The 26,278-nt window shown below is 47.7% G+C and overlaps 1 protein-coding gene and 1 long non-coding RNA gene across 2 annotated transcripts; one reads left to right on the forward strand and one right to left on the reverse strand.

The window, feature by feature from the left end:
* Positions 1 to 224: 224 nt before the first annotated feature.
* LOC135410418 (uncharacterized) lies at positions 225 to 2,570 on the forward strand. Its single transcript, XR_010428673.1, has 2 exons — positions 225 to 1,342; positions 2,328 to 2,570. It is a non-coding gene; the product is annotated as an uncharacterized LOC135410418 (long non-coding RNA).
* On the reverse strand, positions 2,428 to 25,016 carry MORC3 (MORC family CW-type zinc finger 3). The gene is made up of 17 exons (XM_064647094.1): positions 24,877 to 25,016; positions 20,126 to 20,198; positions 18,610 to 18,742; positions 16,739 to 16,953; positions 15,811 to 15,958; positions 14,876 to 15,023; positions 14,657 to 14,788; positions 14,358 to 14,477; positions 13,831 to 13,928; positions 10,829 to 10,933; positions 10,619 to 10,741; positions 10,435 to 10,509; positions 9,787 to 9,829; positions 8,650 to 8,837; positions 7,454 to 8,303; positions 7,175 to 7,338; positions 2,428 to 4,395 (listed from the first exon to the last, which is right to left on the reverse strand). The coding sequence occupies exons 1-17, from the start codon at positions 24,913 to 24,915 to the stop codon at positions 4,242 to 4,244; spliced, it is 2,808 nt and encodes a 935-aa protein (XP_064503164.1). The 5' UTR covers positions 24,916 to 25,016; the 3' UTR covers positions 2,428 to 4,241.
* Between the last annotated feature and the right edge of the window lie 1,262 nt (positions 25,017 to 26,278).

Below are 26,278 nucleotides of genomic sequence, written 5' to 3' on the forward strand. Positions count from 1 at the left end.
AAAAAGGGAATATCTCCAAACAATTTCCATTGAAGCAGAAGTCCTAAAATTGTGTCCCCCTGGGTGAGGAATTGGGCAGTTCCAGCCTCAGTCCCCACGGGGGCCCTGCCAGGTTTGGGCTGAGCAGTGTTGGACTCACAGGAGATTGTGGTTGTGCCAGGGAAATGAGGCAAGAACAAATCCAGGGCTTTAAAAGTTTCCCTGTGTGCTGTCCCATTCCTGAGAGGTGCTGGACAAGAGGGAGACTGGGTCAGGAAATCTGGAGAGGAGTCTCTGTTCCCTCTGACCCTGACCTCGGCTCACTGGGAGCAGGGACAGGAGCCAGGGAAGGGCTGGAGCTGGGACAGGGCAGGCTCAGGGTGGATCTCAGGACAAGGTTCTTCCCCCAGAGGGTGGTGGGCACTGCCCAGGCTCCCCAGGGCAGTGGGCACGGCCCCAAGGCTGCCAGAGCTCCAGGAGGGTTTGGACAACGCTCTGAGGGACAGGGGGGATTGTTGGGGTGTCCTGGGCAGGGCCAGGAGTGTGACTTTGATGATCCTTGTGGGTCCCTCCCAGCTCAGGATATTCTGTTATTCCCTGATTATTTCTGCTGCCAACACCCGCCTTGCTCCCAAGAGGGACCAGGAACAGATGAGCAGGATTGGAAAACTCAGCATCTTTTCTGACCAGGTTGTGACAACCCAGCCATAAGGGAAAGGGAGCAGCCGAGAGTTGTAAATCCTTGTGGTGGGAAGAAGAGAAAAGAGTCAGAGAGTCCACAAACAATTAGAGAGTTTTATTAAACATTTATTGATTTGTTGTTATTGTTATTGGTTATTTGTTATTATAGTATTATTACTCGTTATTATATTATTTGTTATTTCTAATTTGCTGTTAGTACTGCTTGTTATTAATTTCTTGTGTCTGGGGTGTCACAAAGGTCTCTGGGCACCCCCATGTCCCACATCACAAAGGGCCCTGGAAGGCGCCAGTGTCACAAAAAGGGACACCCCCCGCAGTGGGATCACCTGCTTAAATTAGAACTTGTTTTAAGTATTTCTTTTTTTAAGAAAGAAAAAAAGAGGAGACTATATCCTTTGTTTGGCGGCAAAAAAGTGCACTAAGTGGCAACACCACCAGTGGGGAGGGCAATTTCCCAATTCTAGGTGTTAACGCTGAGAAAAATAATACGACTCTTCTTTTTTTATCGCCCCTTGACCTCCACGAAGCAGAAGGTTCCCCTCACACCGCCTGCAAAGGCTGCCGGGATCTAAATTCCACCTCGGCAACCTGAGGACGGGAATAGTGGAATTCTGCACGACACAAGACATTCACACTGGCCAAGCACAGCAAGGCCCGTTAAGTAAAAACACCCCTATTGTTCTGGGGAGAGGCGAGCACTGGGCTGGTTTAGTTTTAGCTTTATTTCCATGTTTTTGTGGGGGGTTTTCCCCCTCGGAAGCCCCTGAGGGCGCCTGAGGGGGCGCGCGGGGCGGGAAAGGCGGGAGAGCGCGGGGGGGGGGGGTGGGGGGGGCGGCCCGTGTGGGGAGACCCACACAGGGGTTTGGGGGTCCCGGGGCTCAGGGGAGAGGGTTTTGGGGGTCTCAGGATGTGAGGAACGGGTTTTGGGTGTCCCGGGGCTCAGGGGAGTGGGTTTTGGGGGTCCCGGGGTGTGAGGAACGGGTTTTGGGGGTCCTGGGGCTCAGGGGAGTGGGTTTGGGGTCCCGGGGCTCAGGGGAGAGGGTTTGGGGGTCCCGGGGTGTGGGGAACAGGTTGGGGGTCCTGGGGCTCAGGGGAATGGGTTTGGGGGTCCCGGGGTGTGGGGAACAGGTTGGGGGTCCTGGGGCTCAGGGGAGTGGGTTTGGGGTCCCGGAGCTCAGGGGAGAGGCTTTTGGGGTCCTGGGCTGTGGGGAGCGGGTTTGGGGGTCTCAGGGTGTGAGGAGCGGGTTTTGGGGGTCCGGAGGCTCAGAGGAGCAGGTTTTGGAGGTCCCGGGGTGTGGGGAGCAGATTTAGGGGTCCCAGGGCGCAGGGGAGCGGGTTTTGGAGGTCCCGGGGCTCAGGGGAGCAAGTTTGGGGGTCCCAGGGCTCAGGGGAATGGGTTTTGGGGGTCCTGGGGCTCAGGGGAGCAGCAGCGGTGCCTCTGTCCCACCCCTGCCCGGCGTTGTTTGGGTTCCAGAGGGGTTGTTACCCGGGGGGGACAAAGGGGATTTTAGCTCCAGAGGGGGCACAAAGGGGGTTGTTACCCAGGCATGGGGGCACATCCATGGATCAACCCCGGGAACTTCGTGACATTCAGCTCAATCCACGCCTCCCCTGGGTCAGAACAGCACTGCTTTTGCCATGTCCAGGCCATTCCCAGACCGCTTCCATCCTGCTGTGCCCAGTCTCTGCTCAACACCAGGCTGAGCCCGTGCTCCTGCAACACCCAAAACTCCAAGTCTGAAACGCCAGCCTTTCTGCACAGTATTTATTTATACACAAAACCAGTGCGTTTTGATCACATACAAGTTTTGATCCTGCAAACTCAGATTTATATAGTTTTATTTTTTACAAAAAATACATTTTAACAAGTAAATAAAAGCCATTTCCATGAGTCCACCCTTCTCCAAAGTGTAAATGTACATTGTAAATTTTTCCGTTTTTAAGACAGACATGTGCTGTATCTTGCCACTTGTCTACAAGAAATTCAACCAGAGTCTGGTGAAACAGAATAAATAATGACAACGAAATGGAAAACTACACACCAAGAAATGGAAAAGAGACACTTTTTAGAAGTCCTCCCTAGTTCTGGTACAGCCACCCATTCACAAACCAAACCCTCCCTTTCTGCTTCCTAAAGTACAACAGTCCTGCACTGCCCTTCTTGGCCTATTTGAACAGAGATCTTAAAAGTGAAACACTGGAAAGGAACCCCCTGAACTGCAACTCCAGGGAACATCAGCTGAGGAGCTCAGGACAGGAGCAGTGCCAAGGCCAGAAATGTTGGCTTAAGGAAAAAACACGCTTCCTAGGAATTCACATATTGAACACTTGATTTTTTTTTCCCTCTTCTTTTGATTTAGTTTTTATATTTCAGAGCAAGAACCCTTTTTCTTGAATAGCTGTTTCATAAATCACAGGATCAGCCGGGTTGGAAGTGACCTCTGAGATCATCAAGTCCAACCCTTGATCCAACCCCGCCGTGGTTCCCAGCCCATGGCACTGATGCCACATCCAGTCTGTCCTTAAACACCTCCAGGGATGGAGAATCCACCCCCTCCCTGGGCAGCCCATTCCAGTGTCTGATCACCCTCTAAAGAATCTGGGGGACAAATCCCAGCACAGAGTCCAAGGTGCACTTGCCATCTTTGCCACCCCTTTGGTCATTGCTGATGCCTTGGGAAGAAAACCCTGGAAGTGGCTGGGAATGCTGTCCCCACTGGAACAGCCATTGCTCTCGGGACCCTTTCTTCCAGGAGGTTTGCCCAGGACCATGGAAAAATGGGAACATTTAGAGCACAGAACTCTGAAAGGGGTGTTGTGGCAAAGAGGGACTCCCTTACCTCACCTATAACCCAAGATGTCTAAACCGGTGACATCTGGATGTTTTCAGCTCTGGCTCACTCTGTAGTTCACCCCACAGAGAAGGAAACATCCCTCCTTTTCCAAGGGCTCCCATTCAGCCAGTTCATCACCAGTTTTCAGGATAAAATCCTTAAGGAATCGCTCCTCTTGTGGTACTAAACCACAAATATTACCCAGATGGCAACATTTTCACCCATTACATTTCCATCCCATGAAAGCATCAGCCAACATTGCTGGGAGCAATGGAACAATCCTGTGGGATACAACAGCTCTGCCTGGGAAGAACATCAAGGAAGTTCTTTTTTGCATCTCTAAGATATTCCACTACTGACACTTTAGTAGAGGAAATAATCACAAGTATTAATTAATGCTCATGGAAGAGCCAAAGTGAACGAAAAAGCTTCGGTAGAAAAGTATTAAGATTCCTAATCGTATAAACATTTGCAAATTTAATTACAAATACATTTCAAAAGCAAAATCCTTAACTCAGTACATCGGGGCTGGTCAGTATGGACAACGTTCCTTCAAGAGGGAGTGAAGGGAACACCCACTGCACCCGTGGGAACATCGAAACGTGCCCAGTCTATACACTTAGAGATAAAACTGGAGATCAAAGGAACAGGCATTATATACATTTTGGAACCTCCAGGAAGGTTATGATGGAAGATCAACTAAAACTCTGCTAAAACAGGAAGATATTAAGTGCTACTGATTTCATGCATTTGTTCTACGACCTGCCCTAGGATTTCATCCACGACATCGATGTCATAATTGACTTGCTGCAGGTCCAGGTCAGGCAGCATCGTGGCCAGAAGTTGTCCAACGTTCACTCGCAGAGAGCGGAGTTTTAGGCTGGGGAGAAAGAATTCCAGAGGGTTAGATGGAGTTTTGGGTTCAAACACAGAGTTAGTTCTTTATCTGACAGAGCTGGACTGGAAAGGCTCTGGGTGTGACTCTCAAACCAACACAAAACTGATGCAGTTCAAACTGCACAGGAGTTAAGAGGTCCAGTCCAGGCAAAGTGCTTTGCCTTTTCTTTTCCCTTCTTTCCTGGATGTCCCTGCTCTCTCCTACTCCTGATCCAATTCCTTTCAAATGAGCCATCCCTTCTCTCCAACGTTTCCTTGCACCCTCAGATCCTTTATCACCTCCAGGAACCAGTTTTCACAGTGCTGTCATATCCCAACCAACTGGTGGGGAAGTTACTTCCAAGTCCTGCATAGATTTGCTCATTCTTTTATGAAACACAACTCAGGTGCTGGAAGTAAAAATAAAATGAAATGCTGCTGGCAGATCATTTTTCCCGGGGGTAAATCTCTTCTTGGAGATTGAAAGGGGGCTCTGGAAATTCTCCACCTCAGTCTCTACTAACCCTGCCAAACATTCAGAGCCAGGGCTAACTCAGAGCAGGGTGCTCAGGGCTTTCTTGAGAATGTCCTGAGGTGGAGATTCCACAGTTTCCCCCTGTCCTTTTTCCAGGCCTTGACTACCCTCCCTACCCTCACTGTCAAAGCTTTTTCTCTCTAATATTTCATCAGGAATTCCCTGGTTGCAGTTTGTGGCTGTTGCCTCTCATCCCATGAGAAGCTTCATCCCTATGTGCTCTCACCAGGCTGCAGGAGAGAGCAACAGGATTCCAAGAGATCCCACTCTTTGTGAGGCTCTTTCCCTCAGCTTCCCCTTCTCTCTCAGGTGCTTTGGGCCCTTCTCCCCTCGGTGGCCCTTCAGCAGCCCTGCTCCTCTCTGCCAGTGTCACTGCAGGGTGCCCAGAAGTGGGCACAGCACTCCCCCTTTGGTGTCTCAGAGCCCAGGAACAGCGAGGAATCCCTTCCCCACCTGCTGCCTGGACTCTGGCCAGCACAGCCCAGGAGGCACTGGTTTCTCCCACCACAAGAGTGCACTGCTGACTCACATTCCACTCCCACTGCCCCAGCACCACAGCACCTCCTCCCAGGCTGCCTCCCTAGGAGTGGGCTCCAGCTTGTTCACCGGCATGGACTTTGCTGGTGCCCGGGTTGAATTTTCAGGTGGTTTTTTTCAGCCCGTTTTTCCTGTTTCTCAAGGTCCCTCAGCAGCAGCTCTGCCCTCCTGAGTTCTCTCCAATTTGATGGCAGCGTGAATTTATTGAGTTCATTTTGCTCTGTCATACAGACCATTAATCCCAGAATCATCAGGGCGGGAAGAGACCTGCAGGGTCATCCAGTCCCACCATTCCAGCACCACCAAATCAACCCTAATCCATGTCCCCAGGGGCCACATCCAGACACCTCTGAACACTTCCAGACACAGGGACTCCACCATCTCCTTGGGACACTTATTCCAAGACCTGAACACTCCTGCAGGGAGAAAGTTTTTTCTGATCTCCAACCTGACCCTGCCCTGGTACAGTTTGAGGCCATTTCCTCTCCTCCTTTCCCTCAGGACATGGCAGCAGAGCCCGACCCTCCTCCCTGCCCCCTCCTGTCAGGGAGTTGCAGAGAGCAATGAGGTCTCCCCTGAGCCTCCTCTTCTCCAGGCTGAGCCTCCTCAGCTCCCTCAGCTGCTCCTGCTGCTCCAGCCCCTTCCCCAGCTCCATTCCCTTCCTTGGACATGCTCCAGCCCCTCAATGTCCTTTTGGAAGTGAGGGCCCAGAACTGGACACAGGACTTGAGGTGCAAAGGCATTAACCATTCCTGGCCTTGCTCTTGATCCACACTCTGCCCTCAGTCACTCCAAGAACTGGTTGTTCTTAATCCCTTTGACTACAATGGGGCTGCAGGTGCCTTCCAGGTGGATTTGTTCCACGGTGTTCCCTGGGAATGAGGCTACAGTGACCAGGCTGGAGCTGTGCCTGTCCTAAATATGGGCATAACAACTGCCTTTTTCCAGGCATCAGGAATGCCAACTGCCACAACCTTTTGGACAGACTGCAAGGCCAACTCTCCCTCCATGGGCCAGCTCCTTCTGATGCCTCTCATCTGGTCCTATGGAGGTCCCTTAATTAAATCACTTCACCCCTCAGATCATCTGGCTCAGGGCCCCCAGCTCATCCCTGCCTCCATGTGCTCTGTGTCCTCTGTGTGTGTGCAGTTCCTATTTACCAAGAGCTGCCAGCTCTCTATTTGTAAGTTTAAACCCTGCTTTAGTTCAAAGCTACACTCTGGACACAATCCAATTCCACAGGACTGGCCTGCAGCAAGGAGTTCTTCCAGGAAAGTTAAATTTCAAACCCAAAGTCTCTTTTCAGTCCAGTACTGTTGCTTCAATAAAGAAAAACAGACTCTACAAGTGAAGTACAATACACAGCATAAGCTAAACATCACCCTCTGCCTCCCTTTTCTCTCCTTGGTCTGCAAGTCATGTCTAGAAATTACAGAACATTTTTGATATTTTAAGAAGTATCAGTATGGCATTTCTATTGTGCCAACCCTGCTCACACAAACACACAAACCATAAGTTACAGAAACCACTTGATAAAAAAACCATTACTGAGTTCGGAGTCACACGAGGCAGCAGGAAAGAATTCCAAACATCACATTTTATTATACAATTATCAAACATAACCTTCATCAAAACGTTTCAGATACAATAAAACAGCCAAAAAAAAAAAAATCTTCCTTGAAATATCATCTAGAAAGAACAAAACTGATACCTTTCTCCATCAGAAAAATTTACAGTCTCTTCTACATTACTGGTGGTAGAACCATTTGCATGTGCAACTGCTTGTGGAATTGAAGCTTTCAACTGGGCGAGTTCTGCCTTGAGCTCTTCACACTGACAGGCCATTTGGTTTTTTTCCACTTCTAGTAGTTCAATCTGGCAACAAAAAAGAAAAGAAGAAGCTCTAAAGCCCATACAGCAGGTTGTGTATTAGAGCTGCTACGAAACAAGCAGTAAAGCCCAGAGATAAGGGAATGTTTTAACCACATACCTCACTTTTGTACCTGTCCCTCTCGATGCTGCACTTGTCCAGTTGCCTGAACACATTGTCCAGCTGCACGGCCATCTCCTCCACCTCACTCTTGCTCTCCCCATCAGCACATTTGCTGCACTCAGTTTTTAGGTTCTGCAGGGTACTGCACTGCTCCTGCAGCTTTGCTATTTCTCCCAAGGCCTGCTCGTAGAGCACAGTCACTTCTGCCAAGCTCCTCCCGCTGGCACTTTCCTCCTCACCCGAGGGAACTGTCTCTGTTGACTGGTGGCACATTTCCTTCTTTACATACTTATTATTCATTTCCAAAAGCCTCTCCTCCAGTGTTTCTACCTGTTTGGTCAACGCCTGGCATTTGTTTTGGTACATTTCCTTCTCTCTGTGCAACAACTGCAGCTGATTTCTCAGTTCATTTTCAGTCTCTGCAGGTGTCTCGGGAACACCGTTCACCTTGTGCCTCTCGGTTTCCACCCCTGCCCCGGGAATTTCAACTGGGATTTCATCTTCCACCTCTTCCTTTTTAACCACCAGGCCTGGCAGCTCTGTCTGTGTGGCTGAGCTCAGCTGTTCACTCCTGGGTTCTGAAGTGGTCGCAGTGCAAAGCTCTCCGGCCTCGCGGGTCTCCTTCTGCTTCTCCTCTTGATCCAAATTGATGCACTCGGTTTTGACCGCGGGAACATCGGGATCCGCTGAAGGCTTCGGAGTGCTGCTCTCCTCTAAAATGATGACATCTTCATCATCATCATCATCATCATCACCACCCTCATCGTGGTGGTTGGCTGCTCTGTCACTCAGCCGGGGCGTCTTCGAGGGCACGGGTGTCGAACAACTCTGCGCCCTCCGCTTGAGGCTGGGAAGGGAAACGTTGAACTGATCACTGAACTGCACAAATATTTGTTTCAAACCACGTCTGGTGTTTCTCTGAGCACGGTTAAAAACTCCATAACTACAAAGGGACGTCCCCCTGCAGGGGATTTTAAGATGTGCAAAGCCAGAGTGAATCCCTTCCCTGTACAAACAAGTGCCCGACACCCCCACGCTGAGTCACCACCTTCGGTGTGAAACAGCAGACTCAGAATTTCCAGGAACATCCCCACGCCCCCATTCCTTAAGCAGCAGAGCTTAAGGAAAACACCCTGTGGAGTGTTATTAATTTTAGAAAGAAAGAGGAATCTACTCTGTCCAGGTGCACTAACCTGCTGTCAGCGTCTGGATGGAGGGAAGTGACTGATTTGATTAAAATGGGCAGAGATCTTCTGATAGGAGCATCTGATGATTTTGGCAAAAGCAACCTTGGAACAGCTTCCTTTCCACTCACAGCTGTGAATGTTTTGAAGTCTTTACTTGAAGAAACAGATGTTTTTAAAAATATTTCATTATTGATCTATAAGATAACATAAGTTAAGAATGAAAATAAACAGATATTAGTAGGTTCTTCAGAAAAGACTTAAGTTCTCCTAATTATACACCAACACCTAAAATTCTGACTGACATTTATGTATTACAAGGATCTCCTTGAACCCAGGCTCAGGATTTTGCAGTAAGGAAGCCTAACTAGACTCCACATTGCAAATCCCAGTTTTCCCAGTTCAAAATCCTGTGCAGAATCCCAGACAAGAGCTTTTCCCAAGCTGTAGCTCTGCCTGAAGTCTGCCCATCATCCACAAACCACAGGACAGACATCCCTGCTAAAGAACCTGCTCATAATTAACTCAGTTTGTCCAAAATGAACAATACTTTATTTCTAGAAATTACTTGTGTGTTTGGGGAGATGTAATGGCAGAAAAACTAACACAGTGAAGTTAAAACAGCACATGTGACATCTCTTCTCCAGAAATGAAGTGATCTTAGGTCAGCACTTCACTCTGAACGCAACCTGAGCTAAATCACACTCATGAAAATTTAATTCTGGGTTGCAATCTACACATTCTCATCACTCAACCACACTGATTTGCATCTGCATTTAATCTGAATTTGAGTTCCTCCTTGCACAGCTGTAGCTGCTACACTCCTGTCCACCCCCTGCCCCACTTTTAAGGGCATCTTTGCTTTCAGATCCCCAACGCATCCCTCTACACAAAATCCCCTTCAATAACGAGGTGCCATTTCATAAATCCAGCTATGAGTGACTGACATCATTTCTACACCACTTGGTGAGAGGCCTTTGCCCCTCTCAAACTCCTTCCTCTTTCCAGTGCTGGATTTTCCATCGCGGGACAGCAATGATGGGGCATTTGGGGTTTGCTCATGGTGAGCAAATCCTGTACAGCAGAACAGGATGTTAAACCAGACACTTCTCCCCAGGGCAGTTTCCAGGCAGCTTCAGGAGTTACCTGGTGGCTGTAATCCAGTCTCTTCCTCAGTTTTTCCCTGTCTCTGCACAGCAACAAGGAAAAAAAAATATAAATTAAGAGCTTAGACTCAAACACTTTGCTCATTATAAACCCAAACCAACCCCCACATTTAAAAGCAAACACAATACTAATTATCTCAGCTAGATACAGCACAGCTCTAATTAAAGTATTGTTTACTGAATTAAATTCTTCTGCATGAACCTAGTTCTTATAGCCTGGAGTTGGCTTAACTTCAAACAAGTTCCCTCTCAGATAAAGATTTATTTAAAAAAAATGGAAACCTCCCCCCCCAAACTTCCAATTCTAAGATATAAGCCAGCATTAAAATTACTCAAATCAGGATTTTTTCCCCACACACCTTAGCCAAGAATCCTCTTAAACAAAGAAACTGAGATATTCAACTGCTTCAACGTGGACCTTGAAAGTATCAGCTACACAGACAAGGTCTCCAACCAGCCCTCAGAGTTTGCTTCTGGAATATCCCAAACTATTCCCACACTGCTAATTCCCATGGAATTAGCGTTTCCTATGGAATTCCTCAGAGCTGGACTTGTTCCCCAGTTGCTGCACCGCTCTCCTGAGCAGTTTATAGTGTTGAGACCTTGGAAGAAAGTCTCCAGAACTCACTTTTTCTTGTACGTTTTCTCGTAGGTCGGATGTATCAAATCGTCGTCTTCCGGCTCCTCGGGCACGTTACAATTCCTGAGTTAAGGAAGGGGAGGAGAAAAATAAAACCCCACAACACAAAGAGCTTAACATCAGGTGATAAACCAAGAGCAGGGTGTAGGCATCCCCTGGAATGTGGCCTTACCGGAACTGCGGGTCAGGGTTCAGGGAGCAGTACCACTTCTCCGGCAAGTGCTCGATTCCGTCCGGGAGCTTCCGCCACTTCAGGCACGCGTCGCACTGCACCCACGTCTGGTCTGGCTGCTTTCTGGGAGGGAAGAGGGAAAGGCTCACCCTCAGTGAGTGTAAAACAACACCACCAGCGTGTAAAGCTGTTGCAGTGGTTGGTACTCACTGGATCTCCTCAACTGGCGGAGCCAAGGGATATTCCTCGTTCTTCTTCCTCTTCATTTCGTTCCAGTAATCGTTGAGCTTCTCTCCCAGTGCTGCTATTGTGAGTCTAAAAGGACAAGATTTTAAGGGACCACCTTAAATAAGCCAATTCCAGCACAGAAAGAACCTTTACAAACTCCAGTGACAGAAGAAGTGGAGGAACACTGCGATATTTCTACTCGCACCACAGTGCAAAAACCACTCAAAAGGCTCTTTCTTGTATCTTCCATTTTTTTTGCTTTTTCTCTTAGAAAGCTTTACAAAAGCTTTTTGCTTTTAGAAAGCTGGAGAAACGAGAAATTGTGTGAAATCACGTTTGTCAGCAAAGAAATTACTGGAAATGCACGTTGGAGAACAAAGACTGAAATCAAGAGTGTTCGATTCCGAAGTGCTGATCCTGGACAGGGCACACCCTGAAGGTGCCTCACCAGTTTGGCCCCTATCAGGGAAGAAAAAAGAGCCCAAAACCATCACCCAAGGCAGCCCCTCGCCCTGGGTTTGGCTGTTTCTGTCCCTCCCTGAACTGCAGGGACAACTCTGCTCCAGGGAGATTGCAAAGCCGGGCTCAGGGCAGGGCGGGCTCAAGTGTCCCCGCTGCTCAAAGGAACAGCCCAGTCTCAGCCAGGGCCATTTGGGGCTGCATTTGGTTCCTGCTCAGGGCTCCTGGTGCAGCTCAGTGAGCACCAGAGCTGGCACAGCCAGCAGGGACAGGGGAGGGAGAACAACCAGCCCCACGGGTGAGGGGCAGGTCAAGGCTGCCCCTCGTCAGGGGGTGGAATTCACCTCCCAGGAACAAAGGGCTGAGGAACCAGGTCAGTCCTTCCCTGCCCGGCTTCTTCCAAGGTCTGCACCCCCCAGGGCTGCAGGACACCAGAGTGTGTGCAGAGAACTAGGCTGGCCCAGAGGGCTGGGATCCAGATCAGCTCTGAAGCCAAACCATGGATTTCTGTGCCAGGGAAAGGAAGCAGCACAAGGGCAGAAAGGAGCAGCCATGCAGGGATGGGATCACACCCCTCTTGTGGGGAGGCAAGAGGTGCAGGGCATCCTACAGCCACCATGAAATGACAGCATCAGGTCCATGCTGCTGTTTTGGGCTGAAAAGCTCTCTTTTGAAAGCCTGGAGCACTCCTGGCAGAAAGACCTTTGGAGAAGCCCTTGCAAGTGTGGTATCCCTGTGCCCACATGACAAGTGTGGGGGAAGACAGCTGGGGGAAAACCAGAGAAAAGTGGGAAGTTACATTCCCATGGAAACAGAAGGTGGAACAGTACTGAACTTACAGGGGGAAATGCAGTTGCTGCTTCCTGCATGGAATGTGGTTGGTACAGGGGGAACATATTCCATGATGATTCCTCACAAAACACAACACAGTCAATAAAATGTGGAGAGTGTATCTTGAAGAGCAAAGTGAGAGAACTGTCCACAGTCAGTGACAAAGGGATGCAGGGCTGGAGTCACTGCAGCTCCAGCTCAATGTACAGAGAGAATCAAGTGAGTTAAGGATGGGGAGTGAAACAGAGCAAGGTTTTAAAGGATTAACTAGGACAGGGTTGGTACCAGGCTCTGCGAGAAGCTCTGCTTATGCTGAAATACAACAGAGACGGCTTGTTCTGTTCTGCTGACTGTACTGAAGTAAGAGAGAGTAGAAATGTCATAAATAAAGATAAGGTGGGCATCTGAAGGAGATAAGAAGGGCGTGAGTCAGGGCACTTTTGCAAGCCCCAGAAACGAGGTCGGTGAACAAAGAAAGTTGAAAAGTTCAAGCGAGGAAGAAGAGAAGAAACGACCACCCAAAAATCTTGCCAAAAGATGATTCTGGAAGACTCCACCTCAACTCTGCCTATTGATGACAATTAGATGTAAAAATCAAACTAATATGTCTGTGAAGATGTTGTAACCTCTCATGAAAACTATAAATTACCTGGCTTTTCACTGAGAACTTGGGAGCTGGTTTGTCTGGTGCTAACTGGCTACCCCCCCAGCGTTGCACAAAATAAATACCTTTGCTGCTTAAAAGACAAAAATTCATCTCTGAGCAGTTATTCTCTGCCTTTTTTGGCATCAATTCCTCACACAACACAACACACATATTTTACTGACTATATATGGAAGAGTAAAGTGAGAGAACTGTCCACAGTCAGTGACAAAGGGATGTAGGGCTGGAGTCACTGCAGCTCCACCTCAATGTACAGAGAGTATCAAGGGAGTTTAGGATGGGGAGAAGTTTGGGAAGACTCCATCATAACTTCTGGGCTCTGCTGGCAGACTGAACCTGTCCTCTCCCAGAGCAACACCCACTGGGAAAGAACCCAAATTCATGTGTGCTGAAGGATTATCTCAGCTTTAGTCAGCAAGTCAGTATCCTAAATTTCTAAATCCACATGAAAAGCAAGTGTTAGGGCACGTGGGAAGAGAGTGGCTCCTCCTCTACGGGCACGTGGTCAAAGCAGCCCCAAAAGGAGCAGAGAGACAAACCTGACTGCTGGGGCAGGAAGTGACAGGAACCAGCCTGGTCAGTCCCATGAACTGCTAGGGATATGTGGAGTGGGAAAAGTTGGGAAGATGAGAAAAAGGAAGAAGATAAACCCAGAGGGTCATCACACCAATTAGTGTTAACAGTAAGCAGAACCAAACCTGCTCAGTCACACTAATTGACTAATTATCAAGAAACTGCTGGAAAGTCAGGATTTTGCAACTGCTAAGGATGCAAACCTGAGGGCCTGGGATGTTTGGAAAGGGTCAGGGGAACTCTGCCAACTGCTGAGAATACGTGTAGGGGGAAGGAGGAACGAGGAGGAAGGAGGAGGTTCACAAGAAAAAGGGATAAAAGGAGCTGGCTGAATGTAAACCAGGTTTGCTCAGTACCCACGAGCTTTCATTCTTCCTACTTAGAGAAGAAGCAGCTTTTATCATCAACTATTTCACAGTGAACAGCACTGTTGGACAGGAAACCCAGACAGAAATACCTGTATTCATTTGTGTAGTCGAAGTCTTGTTTGTTATGGGTTGGTTTGAGGAAGTTGCACTCGATGATCCCAACGACACCGACCCCCATGTTGTTTGCCTGCAAGAAATCAAGGTCTGTCAGGAAAACCCCCACACATTCCAGGCCAGGACTGCAGGAGTTTGTCAGAGGTAATTATTAACTAGAGATACAATAGATAAAAAAAAGAATTTTCTGGCTTATGACTCCTCTCCAAAGAGAAAATCTTGATATAAACCCTGAAATAAAAAAATCCTCCGTACTGCCCCTCTTTTTGTCCTGAGATAAGCTCAGACCAATATTTTGTGTATCAAACAGCCTCAAACCCAAACACTGAATCAAGTGCATACAATTTAATACCATTTTTAACAGCTGCACACACTAAAAAAGGTGGTTTTATGAAGGACACATCAATACCCTCATTTCCATCTGCACCCTTTGTTAAGATGAGCGTTGGAGTGACAATTATTCCTCAAGATGTCAAAATATTTTGGAGCCTTGATTTCTTACCTTCAGCTGGCAGCCAACTCTTTCATAAGCTTTGATGAGCCTGTTTTTGTGGTACATCATTATTCCATAATGATCTTTGTTTCTGCAGTTAAATCCAAAAGTAATTCTTACCGTTTTGGCCTTTGACCAGATATTAAGGAAAAAAAAAATCTGTTTAATCTCATGTAACATAACAAATAGAGTTACTCTGAGTGCTCATTCTGAGTCCTGGAACTTTAGGTTAATTCCCTCAGTCTGTGTTTACCAAAAAAAAAACCCCAAACAAAAATACCACGATGGAAATATTAAGCAAAGGATACATTCAGAAATTTGGGCCTGTATATGTCACGCTCGATGAAGGCCAAGCTTTTGGAAACCAGCTGTGTTTTCACTTTCTGTCCTCTCAGGATGATCTGCATGGTTGGCTTCAGGTACAAAATACTGCAGTAAGCCTACAAAACACACATGACATTAAAATCAAAAGCACAAACCCTCCAGCTTCCAAAAATAAAGCCAGTTTGAACCGATCTCATACGCACTCGCAGGGAGTAGTCGCTTTCTGGAACAATCTGGTCCAGTCTCTCTTGTTTTTTATATCCTCTTTTGCCCGTTTCATCCAAGTCTTCTGGGATTCTGATGTCATATTTATCCTTGTCAAAGTCAAACTCCGGTTTTTCATTTTTATCTCTAAGAAATAAGATTTGAAAAATGCACTAATTATTGGGGTGAGGGGAAGCTAATACGAGGTAAGATGTGGTGGTGGGTATCCCAAAAGTGCAAAGAAAAAAAGGGGAATTCCTCTGATCCATAGTGGTTTTCCTCACAGATTTACTAAAAGTCACAAAGTTCACCTGTTCCTTTCTGATATCCAAGGAATACAAGTGAAGTGACAATGAATTATAACTTAACTCTAAACAGGGAACTGCCACTGCTACAACTGTTTAAAAATATATAAAAGCATCAACATACAAGTCAAGGCCAGAAAATGCTGGAAACAATCCCCCAGAGGCAAGTGGATAAGTAAGTTAAATACACATAACTATTTACTTGCTCAGATTGCTGGTTTATTTTATGATAAAACAATCAAGAAGTTTAGAAAGGTCCAGATCCCTGCAGAAGGACACTGCTGGCTCTAAGTTTTAAAATCCACTGTTATTTGCCTGTACATTCAAGTATTTTGTGTCTGGATTTCTGCATTCATAATTTCAGAGGTCTGAGGGAACAGATTTGTAATTTACCTATTTCAACTTTCCTTCTGGCAAAAGCAACAGTACCATGGCCCTTCATGCCAGCTGGATCCAGTTTCCCAGTTAGTGCCCTCGGCCTTACTCCACCAAAAATCAACCCCAAACACCCAGTTATTTAATATAATATCCAGTTATTCCACTAAAAACCAAACCCCTCTGTATGTTTGCACCCACTGAAAGAAAATGCAAACCAAATGAGAGATACAAGAGACTGGGCTTCATCTTACTTTCTGAGATTCCAAATGATAATCCTGGTTCCCTTTTTCCCCATGATGGCATCGAGCTCTGCCAGCAGTTTCTCCTCAGTGGAAAACAAGGAATGTGTCAAGATGGCCTTCAGGCTGTTCTTGGACTCTGCTGGGTCGCTGATCTGTCGTGGGCACTGAGTCAAGGACAGTGACTTGGAAGGAATTCGAGCTTTTGGAACATCGGGAAACTTCCGCACTCGCTTCCCGGGTTCTCATTCCTGATCCCAAGAGATCAAACTCAACAGCACGATACTGTTGAGCCAGCAATTCTTTTGAGGCAGTGCTGGGGACAGCTCCTCCCTGAACAAGGATTTCCTGAGCTTTTATACACTTTAACTCCTCAAGCCCCTCCTCGACAGTCAATCATTTCATTGTTACAAGGCATCGACATTAATCTTCAGTTAAAGGTAACTCAGACTTCTTTTACTTGAAATAGTTACAAGACATCAACATCAATCTTAGTTAAACTTCTGCTTAAACAATCTTTGATTAATTTAGCTTTCTGGAGTGCATTTTCATATCTCATTGTGGCAGGATTCATCATCCATCTCTGCTTAAAGATTAGACTCAGACTACTTTCACTTAAACCATTTTCTCTTGATTTAGCTCTCTAGAGCGTAATGGCTTCCAAAACTAATTCAAACTACAACTACACAAGTTGCTGACTTTTTAATTCTTACTTTCCGCTTTTTTTTAGCAGTGTTTAGGAAAGGGTTCCAAAGTTACAAAGTTTAAGCAGTCAGGATAAACTACAAGACTTTAAAGATTCTTAGGTTATAACTGGGACCATCAAGCCACAACCTCTCTCATTCCACATCTCACAAATCACATTTCCCAGTCCATAAAACCAGCCAAGGACATTTCCTGCAGGGATATCACCCACCCCCAGAACCTGCTGGAAGGATATGCTGGCTGGTGAAGGTGACGATGGGCACCATGACGTGCTCTGCCTTGGTGACCTCCAGGAAGGTCTGGGACAGGAGCCCCACGCTCATGGTGTCCCCGTTCTTGGTGAAGACGATGGCGTCCTTGCCCAGCCTCATGGAGCCCGACTTGAAGCCGTTCCCGTACAGCCCCACCGGCACCCGCCCGTTCATCACCGACTTCTCGCTGAAGCCGAAGCTGCAAATGCAGGAAAACGTGGGAAGAGTGGGAAAAATCCCTGTGGAACTTGACACCCCCCACCTGCAGGACTTGACGAATGTCCTGGTTAGAACAGCTGGGACCAGTTCATCACTGGATGGGTGTAACCCAAAACTGGGTATTCTAGAGCCTTCCATGCCATTTCCCAGAACTGTTATCAATGGACCATTTACACCCTCTGCCCAGAGCACCCCTGACCCCTCAGGCTGTAAACTGGGTGTTAAGAGGCCTGAGAGATAGGAGGGTGCTCCTGTCCTCACACCCAGTGTGGAACTCCCTGCCCTGAGGGAAGTGCTGGACATTCCTGCCTGAACTGGAGGATATATAATCTTGGAGTCCTGGGACTTTTTAACCACTCGTGGGATCCAGAGGAAGACTGCAGATCACCACTCTCAACCAGACTGCACCAGCACTCTCACCAACAGGTTTTCCCCTCTCCTTTTCCTTTGGACTCAGGGGGCCCAAGGAACATCACTCTGTTCATGCCCCAGGGTGCTGGGTTATACATTTGGGTTTTGTGGGTTAAAACCAACTGTTTGCCTGTATAATCTGTATTTATTGTATTATTTTATTAAATCGTTATTCTGACTTCTAATCTCTCTTTTGAGTTGAGTTCATTTCCCCTTCTGGTTTACCTTTAAGCCAGCACAACGAATTAGGTTTAACACAACGAGTTTGTCTCTTGTTTTAGGGATCGGGGACTCGTTTTAGGGATCGGGAACTACTGTTCAGTTAAACAATGGACAAGGAAGAAAATCCTGGAAGTCACCCCTAAAACCACCACAGGAAAATCTGCTTCCATCTTTTAAGCATGGAACAGAAATATCATCTGCCTGGAATTAGGTGTAAGCATTCTCGTGGGATTTAATCATTAACTTCACGATAAACACTAAGAAAAGCCCCTAAACCTCTTTTTTCCCCCTCCTCTACTTGCTAGAAAATGTTTGATCCTCGAGTTTCTCATCAGTAACTACACTTAAAATAATCCAGGAAACTGCACATGGAACATGGAATTTAGCAAGCTGTTAATGATGGTACCCAACACAAAAATAACTGTTTGAATCCAAGCTTGCTCAAGTTGAAATCTGCAGGCAGAGCAATCTTGTAAAGGATTTATATTTCTCCCTAAAGGAGAAGTTGGACAGAAACCTCTTTATTAACTGTAGAAATAAAAGATCAGTCCAAACCCTACAGAATATTTAAAGATAAACAGACAAGTCACATTATCATTCATTAAATTATCCACTAGACCTTCTGTTATTAATATTCCAAAGGGGCTTGAGCTGAATCTCCCTTTTTTCTTGTTTGCTAAACAAAAGTAAAGATAATAATAGTATTAATAATCCTCTTTATCTCCACTAATGGGCCCTACAGAGAGGTTGCACAGTGTGTGGGAAGTTAAAGGGGAAGGCTGAGAGAAAGGATCAAAGGAAATTAGGAGATCAAAGTTCTGTGACAAAGTTGTGAGGAAGTTTCTGTAGCATTTGTAGGCTCTGGAGTCTCACTTGGACAATCCCTGCCCTTCAGAAATGTTGAGTTTCTGACCCAAAGGAGTGAGTTACATCTGAGAAAAAGGAATAAGCTGATCACTAAGAGAACTAGGAGCTGGAATTCCTACAGAAAGGGGTTCTCCACCTTAGCATTTTGTGCAGCTTGTCCGAGTTCATCCCGTTCCCATTGTCAGTGAATGTCAGGCAGATGTTGTCGTTGATGACTGTCTTGTCAATCCAGATCTGCTTTGCATTTACATCAGGGTCATAGGCATTATCTGCAGGAAAAGGAGGGAAAAAAGGCTGGGGTACTAGAGGTAAAAATGAAACAGTCTGAGTGTGAACACATTTTGAAGTGCTTCAGCTGTCAGTGTTCTAAATTTACTTAAATCAAAGTGTTACAGTGAAACAGCTGCATCCAAACCTGGTGAACCCCACCCAAAACCCAACATACAATTCCACAGAGATTACAGATGGTTATAAATTATGCAATTATAAAATATATTTTCATTATATAATATTTATTATATATTGTTATAAATTATTATTATTATACACAGGAACACAGAGGCAAAAAAATGTAGGTGGAGGCTCAGCCGTGAGAATCGAAAATGAAACCAAGGCAAGTTTCTACTTCCATTTGCTGCCCCCAGAGCAGCTGGTGCAACATTTACTTTCTCCCAGCCATGGGGTGGCTCTCCCAGAGGGAATTACAAAGTGCTTCAGACTCAATTTTCTATTGACAGGATGGGAAAGAGCTGCCAGGAGCGAGCCAGAAACCGGGGCTGCACAAACCTTCCCTGGCAGCAAAGCAGCTCCAAATCTCACCTGCCCTGACACCACTTCCTGGCATTTCCCTTCCCCTCATCCTGGAATTCCTGAGGGGGGAGAGCACAGGCAGAAGGAGGGGTGGGATGTGATGGCACAGCTGCCTCACTGCCTGTTTTGCAGGTTCAGCTGAGGGTTAATAAATAAATAAATAAACAAACAGCTCAAGCCCATAAAAAGGAATCACAGCTTGGGAGGGTCCTTCCCACAAACGTTAAGTACCAATTGTATCCACAGTGAAAAACTTCATAGAATATATTTCAGCATCAACAAAAGAGGACATTTCAGGTACAGCTGACAGCTTGGAAGTATTTGGGGCATTAAAAAAACCAAAATGACTTAACATATTGTTATCCCCAAAACAGCAGTCCTTTCCAAGGCCACGTGGTTCTGGTTTCCTCCTCTGTGGCAGCTCTGGCCTTATCTGGGTAAAAAACTCCCATTTTCTTTTGTCAGGTTAATTTTCTCAAGAAGGGAAGGGAAGGAATGTGTGACCAGAGGAGTTGCTCCCTTTGGCAGCAGCAAACTCCTCAATAAACTTGGTAAGTCCTCCCAAGCCACACCTTAATTTTGAGGAACCAGTTAAATAAGTCTGCTGCTCATTCCCTACCTGTGGAAAAGAGGAACACTGAAGGTATCCAGTTAACTGCTACTCAAAATCAAAGGCAAGAAGATCACCAACACAGGAAAGAAAAAAAGCAACCCGAGTGTGCCAAAAAAATAAGGTGCAAGATTCTGAGTGGTGACAGGATTGACTTCTTCCCCTCCCTACCTGAAGGAAAAAGGTTTTATGACAAGAAAAATAAAATATTTCAAGCTCTTGGTCCACATACCTATGAGCTCTGCAACTGCACTGAAGGGCCAGGTGTGACTGGTGGAGTTGGTGTGCAAGAACTTGGGGCAAAGCTGAAAGAAACCACAAACAAGGGCATCAGTTTGTGCTCCCCAACCACACTGAGCCAGAAAACAGGTTAAATAAAGGAACCCTAAATGAAGCTGGTTTGACCAACACTACAAAAGGCTGTAATTTAATTTACTTTTTGAATATTGGTGTGTTAATATCTTTTCAAGGGGCTGTTCATACAGCTCTTGGAGGTGACATTCAGCAGTCTCATACCATCCTCTGAGAATGGGTTATGTTGTCATCCTATCCAAGTCTCTTTATCTTTTTAAAAATAACTATTGCTCTATAATGATGCCAGAGGTTACAGAAAACACCAAAGCCTCAGCAGCACACGCTTTCAGGTGTTAAAAACTCATTTCTTAAGTCAGGATTATTAAAACTTGATCTGAACAACGAGCAGCACCCAACACCCTCCATGATTTACTGTCCCTGTCACGGCTCCCTTTGCTCACAGTGACCAAACCCTCCTCTCAGACCCTCTTTCAGCACTTTGATCTCATACATTTTACCCTCCTTTATGATCAGGAGCAACCAAAGGCACAGCCACGACTAGAACTGGCTGAGAACACACAAATTAAGTACCTGTTTATGGGATGTATCTTACAGATTTCAGTGACTAAAACACTGAAAAGCTCAGGTTTACACATATTCCCCTAGACCTAAAGACTAGGAAAACCAGAACTAAATATCCATGGAAGTTAAGGACTTGTCCATGCAGTGTTTGGAGCAATTGTAACTGCTGCAACCAGTGGCTGTGTTTGCATTATCTCTGAGGAAAGTGCAGTTACACTTTGACAAGGCCTTTAACACAAACCCACTGCAAGGATTTGCTTAAGCCCCACTGCCTGTTGATGGCAGGAAAAGCAGCATCATTAACACACCCCACTGAAAACAGTCTTTGTACCACTGAGTTACATAAAAACAGAATATAATCCACGTTATTACAGATATAAAATCAGAAAGATTATTTTAAAGCACTGTGTACAGATCCGTAATTCATAATTTTTACAGAACTATTCACTGACAACCACTTTTCTGTAGCTAATAAAGCCTAAATAAAACAAGTAAAAATAAATAAAGTCTAAATAAAAGCAAGACTGCTTCAAACCTCTGAGTTCATTTACCAGGGAAAAGGAATAATGCTAAAAGCAAATTCCAGAGCGGGTTCCAGAGCAGGAGGAGGGTGAGAGCAGCCCTAGTTTTCAGATCAACATAAACTGCCAAGAAGTGTCACCTCGATCCCGAGGTCACAGGAGCACATGACACACTTCCAACTGCAACTTAATCCCTGCCTTTCTCCCCAGGAGCCAGAGCACAAGTGAGAACAGACAGCACGTTCTTCCCCAGCCATCTGTGCTTTAAAACTCCAGTTTTACAAAACCTGCTCTGCTGAGCCCCAACAGAGACTTGCAAAAGAAAAATTCATGTCAGCTGTTAATGGAAACCTCACATTTCAAAGGATCTTTGGAGTTCTTCCTCTGCCATACAGGAGCTCAGTGGATCCCAAGATCCCTGTGTTTATTCCCTGGTGGCATTTGCTCCTCTCTTTTATAAACTTCACAGTTAAAACACACGAGAAACATGGTGGGGTTTTTTTTTTTGCCTGAAATCCCTCCTTGTCAAAACAAACCCACGGACACTGGAAAAACCCCAACCCACCACAGGGACACACATCAAGGCATTTGGCAACTGCTGAAATCCTGGAAAACCCCAACCACACAGGAGGCAGACTGGGAATGCTGGATTTACTGCAGCATCAGAACCTCAGCACTATGGACTTGGAAAGGAAGTCCCAACTGTGGTTTTGCCAGAGGCACAAACTCTTGGGAATGTCACAGGATCACTGAGGCTGGAAAATCCCTCCAGGATCATGGAGTGCACCCTGTGCCTGATGCCCACCTTGTCCCCCAGCCCAGAGCACTGAGTGCCACGGCCAGGCCTTCCTTGGGCACCTCCAGGGCTGGGCACTCCAAACCTCCCTGGGCAGCCCCTGCCAAGGCCTCACCACCCTTTCCAGCCAGAAATTCTTCCTAAAAAGGAAGAACCATTTCCCCTGACCATCAGACAGCACCAAGGAAGGACAGAAAGAACCTCAGTGTCACCAGCACTGACACCATCACCAAGAAGTCCTTTTCCCCAGGGAAGCAAATCCTACATGTGCACAGAAAGCATCTCATTCCACCCCCTGCCACGGGCAGGGACACCTTCCACTGTCCCAGGTTGCTCCAAACCCCACCCAACCTGGCCTTGAGCAGGTCAGGCACAGCAACAAGGGCACAAAGCAACACCAGATTTAAAAAATGTAGCCCAGTGGTTTGAGGCCATTATTTTTGCAGCTTTCAGAGCACACCCAGCTGTCAGCAACCACTCCCTAATTCCTGATGAGCTCCCCAGGAAATATTTCAGTCCATTTGGCCCCTTCCACTTCATTCATCAATGCACCACTTTAGCTCATGAATAACTGAGCTTCAGTAAGGGTTTGTCCCCTGGTGAAAAGTCACTTTGACAACCCAGTTGCTTTGCCCACTGAGCCAATATACTTTGTTACTAACTGTGTTTTGTTTAGTAATTTCAGTTCTTTCTCCCGAGACCCAGCACAGCCAAATCCCTTCTGGAGATGCAACCAAACCTCCCCCTCCTTCAAACTGTGCATATTTTAAAAACAAAACTGCCCTGACAGGAGCAGCTCATACAAGTAGAACCAGCAGATATTTAAGAATAAACAGGTTATCTCTCCAGAAAGACAATCTCAGGATCACTGAGGTTGGAAAAGCCCTGCAGGATCATCTAATCCACCCTGTGCCCCATCCCCACCTTGTCCCCCAGCCCAGAGCACTGAGTGTCACAGCCAGGCCTTTCTGGGACACCTCCAGGGCTGGGCACTCCAAACCTCCCTGGGCAGCCCCTGCCAAGGCCTGACCACCCTTTCCAGCAAGGAATTCCTCCTGAAAACTTCCTGAAGTTTCCTCTCCCTCCCAGCTGCTCTATCCCAGTTCCACGACCGTGCAAGGAACCACAGTGGGGGACTGATCCAAACTAAAAACCACTCTTGAAATATTAACCTGGATCCCTTCCCTGATCTGACTCATCCTGCAACCAACCCAAACTTTTAGCAGAGCAACAGCAGGAGACGAATTCCAGCGTGGGAATGAGTTCCCAGGCCCTCACACTGCCTGTGCTGTTCGTGCTTCTGAAACTCTGGGAAATACTTTACATTTCCAAAGAGCAGAAGAGCCTGTGGCCACCAGCTCTCCCCGTGGTTCTCTGGGTCACAAAGCCTTTCACAAACCTGTTCAAAGCTGTACCAGCTGCTGCACTTGAGCAAAAACCTACAGAAAGCCACAGCTTTCACTGGAAACCCACGGAATGCAAATTCTCAGCTACCCCTGGGACAGATAAAAGCAAAGAGCAGCCTAAAAATAATTCAGAAAGTTAACAAGAGCACCAGCTTCAGCCTCAATGTCTCACTTGTACCTCTAAGAGTTCGGTGGTTTCAACCTGAGAACCATTTTAAACTCTGGCTTTATGTTTGCAGCTGTTTTGCAGACGCTGATTATTAACGCTGATAATTTTTTTTCCCCCTCAAGGAGACAAATAACGTGTCAAAAAACTTTAACTAAAGGGGGAACAGAACACTGCTCTAATAAAATACCAGACAGAGTGTGGCTTTCCAACACAAGAACTAAAGGCCTGAAACGAAAGTGCAAGTTTTGAACTTCAAGCAGGTGACGTTTATAACTCACCTCTAAAAGTTATGTTCAGGTAATGCAAATTTATACTCAGGTGATACAAATTTATATTCAGGTAATACAAGTTTATGTTAAGGTAATACACATTTATATTAAAGTAATATGGTTTCAGTCAAAAGTTGGACTCAGTGATGTTGGAGGTCTTTTTCACCCTAAATGATTGTGCAATTTAAGCAGTGCTGAGAATATACTGATGTACCTTTTTCACTCCAGTATTTAATTTAAAGTTACTTACTGGAGTGCTCCTGCTTATTTCCACTATTCTCTAAGGAAGGTGATGAGCCAGGCTGTTTGTAAATGTAGGTGAGACTTACAGGCCTTGAGGGCTGAAGCCAGAAAGGCTTGAAAAAACCCCCTGTTTCACCAAACAACCGAAAAAGTCGCTTTTAACTTCATTTGTATCAGCACAAACAAGGCAATGACCAACTACCACAGAAGGACAACAGTGGTGAAAAGCACAACACAGCAGCGTTTCCCTGCGCGAACACTCATCGCCCTTCAGGGCAATCAGGGTTAAAATGTAATTAGGCCTCCTGCAACACAAGAGGCGAAGATTTGGAGCTACGAGTTGGCGATTAGAGGTCACTGCGCTCACACCGGCTGGGGAATCCCGAACCCGACTCCCAACCCGCCCCCGGCCCGCACAGGCCCCCGGCCCAGCCCGGATAAGTTGATTTTCCAGGATTCGAGCCGGGGTGGGGGCGGGAGAGGCCCCAAAGTCCCCTCAGAGCGACGCGGCGCCCGCGCTGAGGGAGCGACCCCGGGAGGGTCCAAGGCCAGGCTGGCCGGGGCTGCGAGCGCCCTGCCCGGGTGGAGGCTGTCCCTGGCCGGGTGGAAGGTGTCCCTGGCCGTGGCAGGGGGTGGGAATGGACGGTGTTTAAGGTCCCTTCCCCCCCGAGCGCCCCGCGCCGTCCCGTCCCCCCGCACTCACCGCGCTCAGGCGGATCCCGCCCTGTGTTTTCGCCGCCATCTTTGGGCCGCGGCCCCGCGCGCGCTTCCGCCTCCCCCCGCCCTGCGCGCTTCCGGCTGGGAATGGCGGAGTGGGGACACGGACAGGGATGGGGACAGGGACAGGGACAGGGATAGGGATAGGGATGGGGACGGGGACAGATATACGGACAGGGACAGGGATACGGACACGGACATATATACGGACAGGGGCACGGACAGGGATACGGACATATATACGGACAGGGATACAGACATGGGCACGGACATGGATACAGACAGGGACACGGATATGGATACGGACATGGATACGGTCACGGCCCCGCCCGGGGCGGGGCGAGGGGACAGGGAGGTCGGTGCCAAACACACCCACGGAACCACTGAGGGCTGGGAAAGCCCTCCCACGACATCCAGTGAGCCCTGTGCCCCATCCCCACCTTGTCCCCCAGCCCAGAGCACTGAGTGCCACGGCCAGGCCTTCCTGGGACACCTCCAGGGCTGGGCACTCCAAACCTCCCTGGGCAGCCCCTGACAAGGCCTCACCACCCTTTCCAGCAGGAAATTCCTCCTCCTGTCCCACCTGAGCCTCCCCTGGCACAGCTGGAGGCCGTTCCCTCTCCTCCTGTCCCTTGTTCCCTGGCAGCAGAGCCCGACCCCCCCCCAGCTCCCCCCTCCTGTCAGGGGGTTGCAGAGCCAGAAGGTCCCCCCTGAGCCTCCTTTTCTCCAGGCTGAGCCCCCCCAGCTCCCTCAGCCCCTCCTGCTGCTCCAGCCCCTTCCCAGCTCCGTTCCCTTCCCTGCACACGCTCCAGCCCCTCCAGGTCTCTCTTCCATGAGGTTCCAGACCTGGACACAGCCCTGGAGGCCCCTCAGCAGTGCCAGCACAGGGGACAATCCCTGCCTGGGCTGTGCCCACACTATCCCTGATCCAAACCAGGTTCCATTGGCCTCTTGCCCCCCTGGGCACACCCGGGGTCGTGTTCAGCCCCTGTCACCAGCAGTTTCGAGCCCAGTGGAGAAGGACCTGGTGGTGCTGGTGGACAGCTCTGTTGCTCTCCAAGGCTCCATGTGTTGTTGTCTGTGGCTCCTGCAGCCCTGCCTTTCTACTTCTACTTCTACATTTCTACATTCCTGCTGCTTTCCCATGTCCAGGGAAGGGAGCGGAGCTGGGGAAGGGGCTGGAGCAGCAGGAGGGGCTGAGGGAGCTGGGGGGGCTCAGCCTGGAGAAAAGGAGGCTCAGGGGGGACCTTCTGGCTCTGCAACCCCCTGACAGGAGGGGGGAGCTGGGGGGGGGGTCGGGCTCTGCTGCCAGGGAACAAGGGACAGGAGGAGAGGGAACGGCCTCCAGCTGTGCCAGGGGAGGCTCAGGTTGGCCAGGAGGAAGAATT

Source organism: Pseudopipra pipra, chromosome 2, assembly GCF_036250125.1.
Source record: "Pseudopipra pipra isolate bDixPip1 chromosome 2, bDixPip1.hap1, whole genome shotgun sequence".
In the NCBI taxonomy this organism is placed as follows: Eukaryota; Metazoa; Chordata; class Aves; order Passeriformes; family Pipridae; genus Pseudopipra; species Pseudopipra pipra.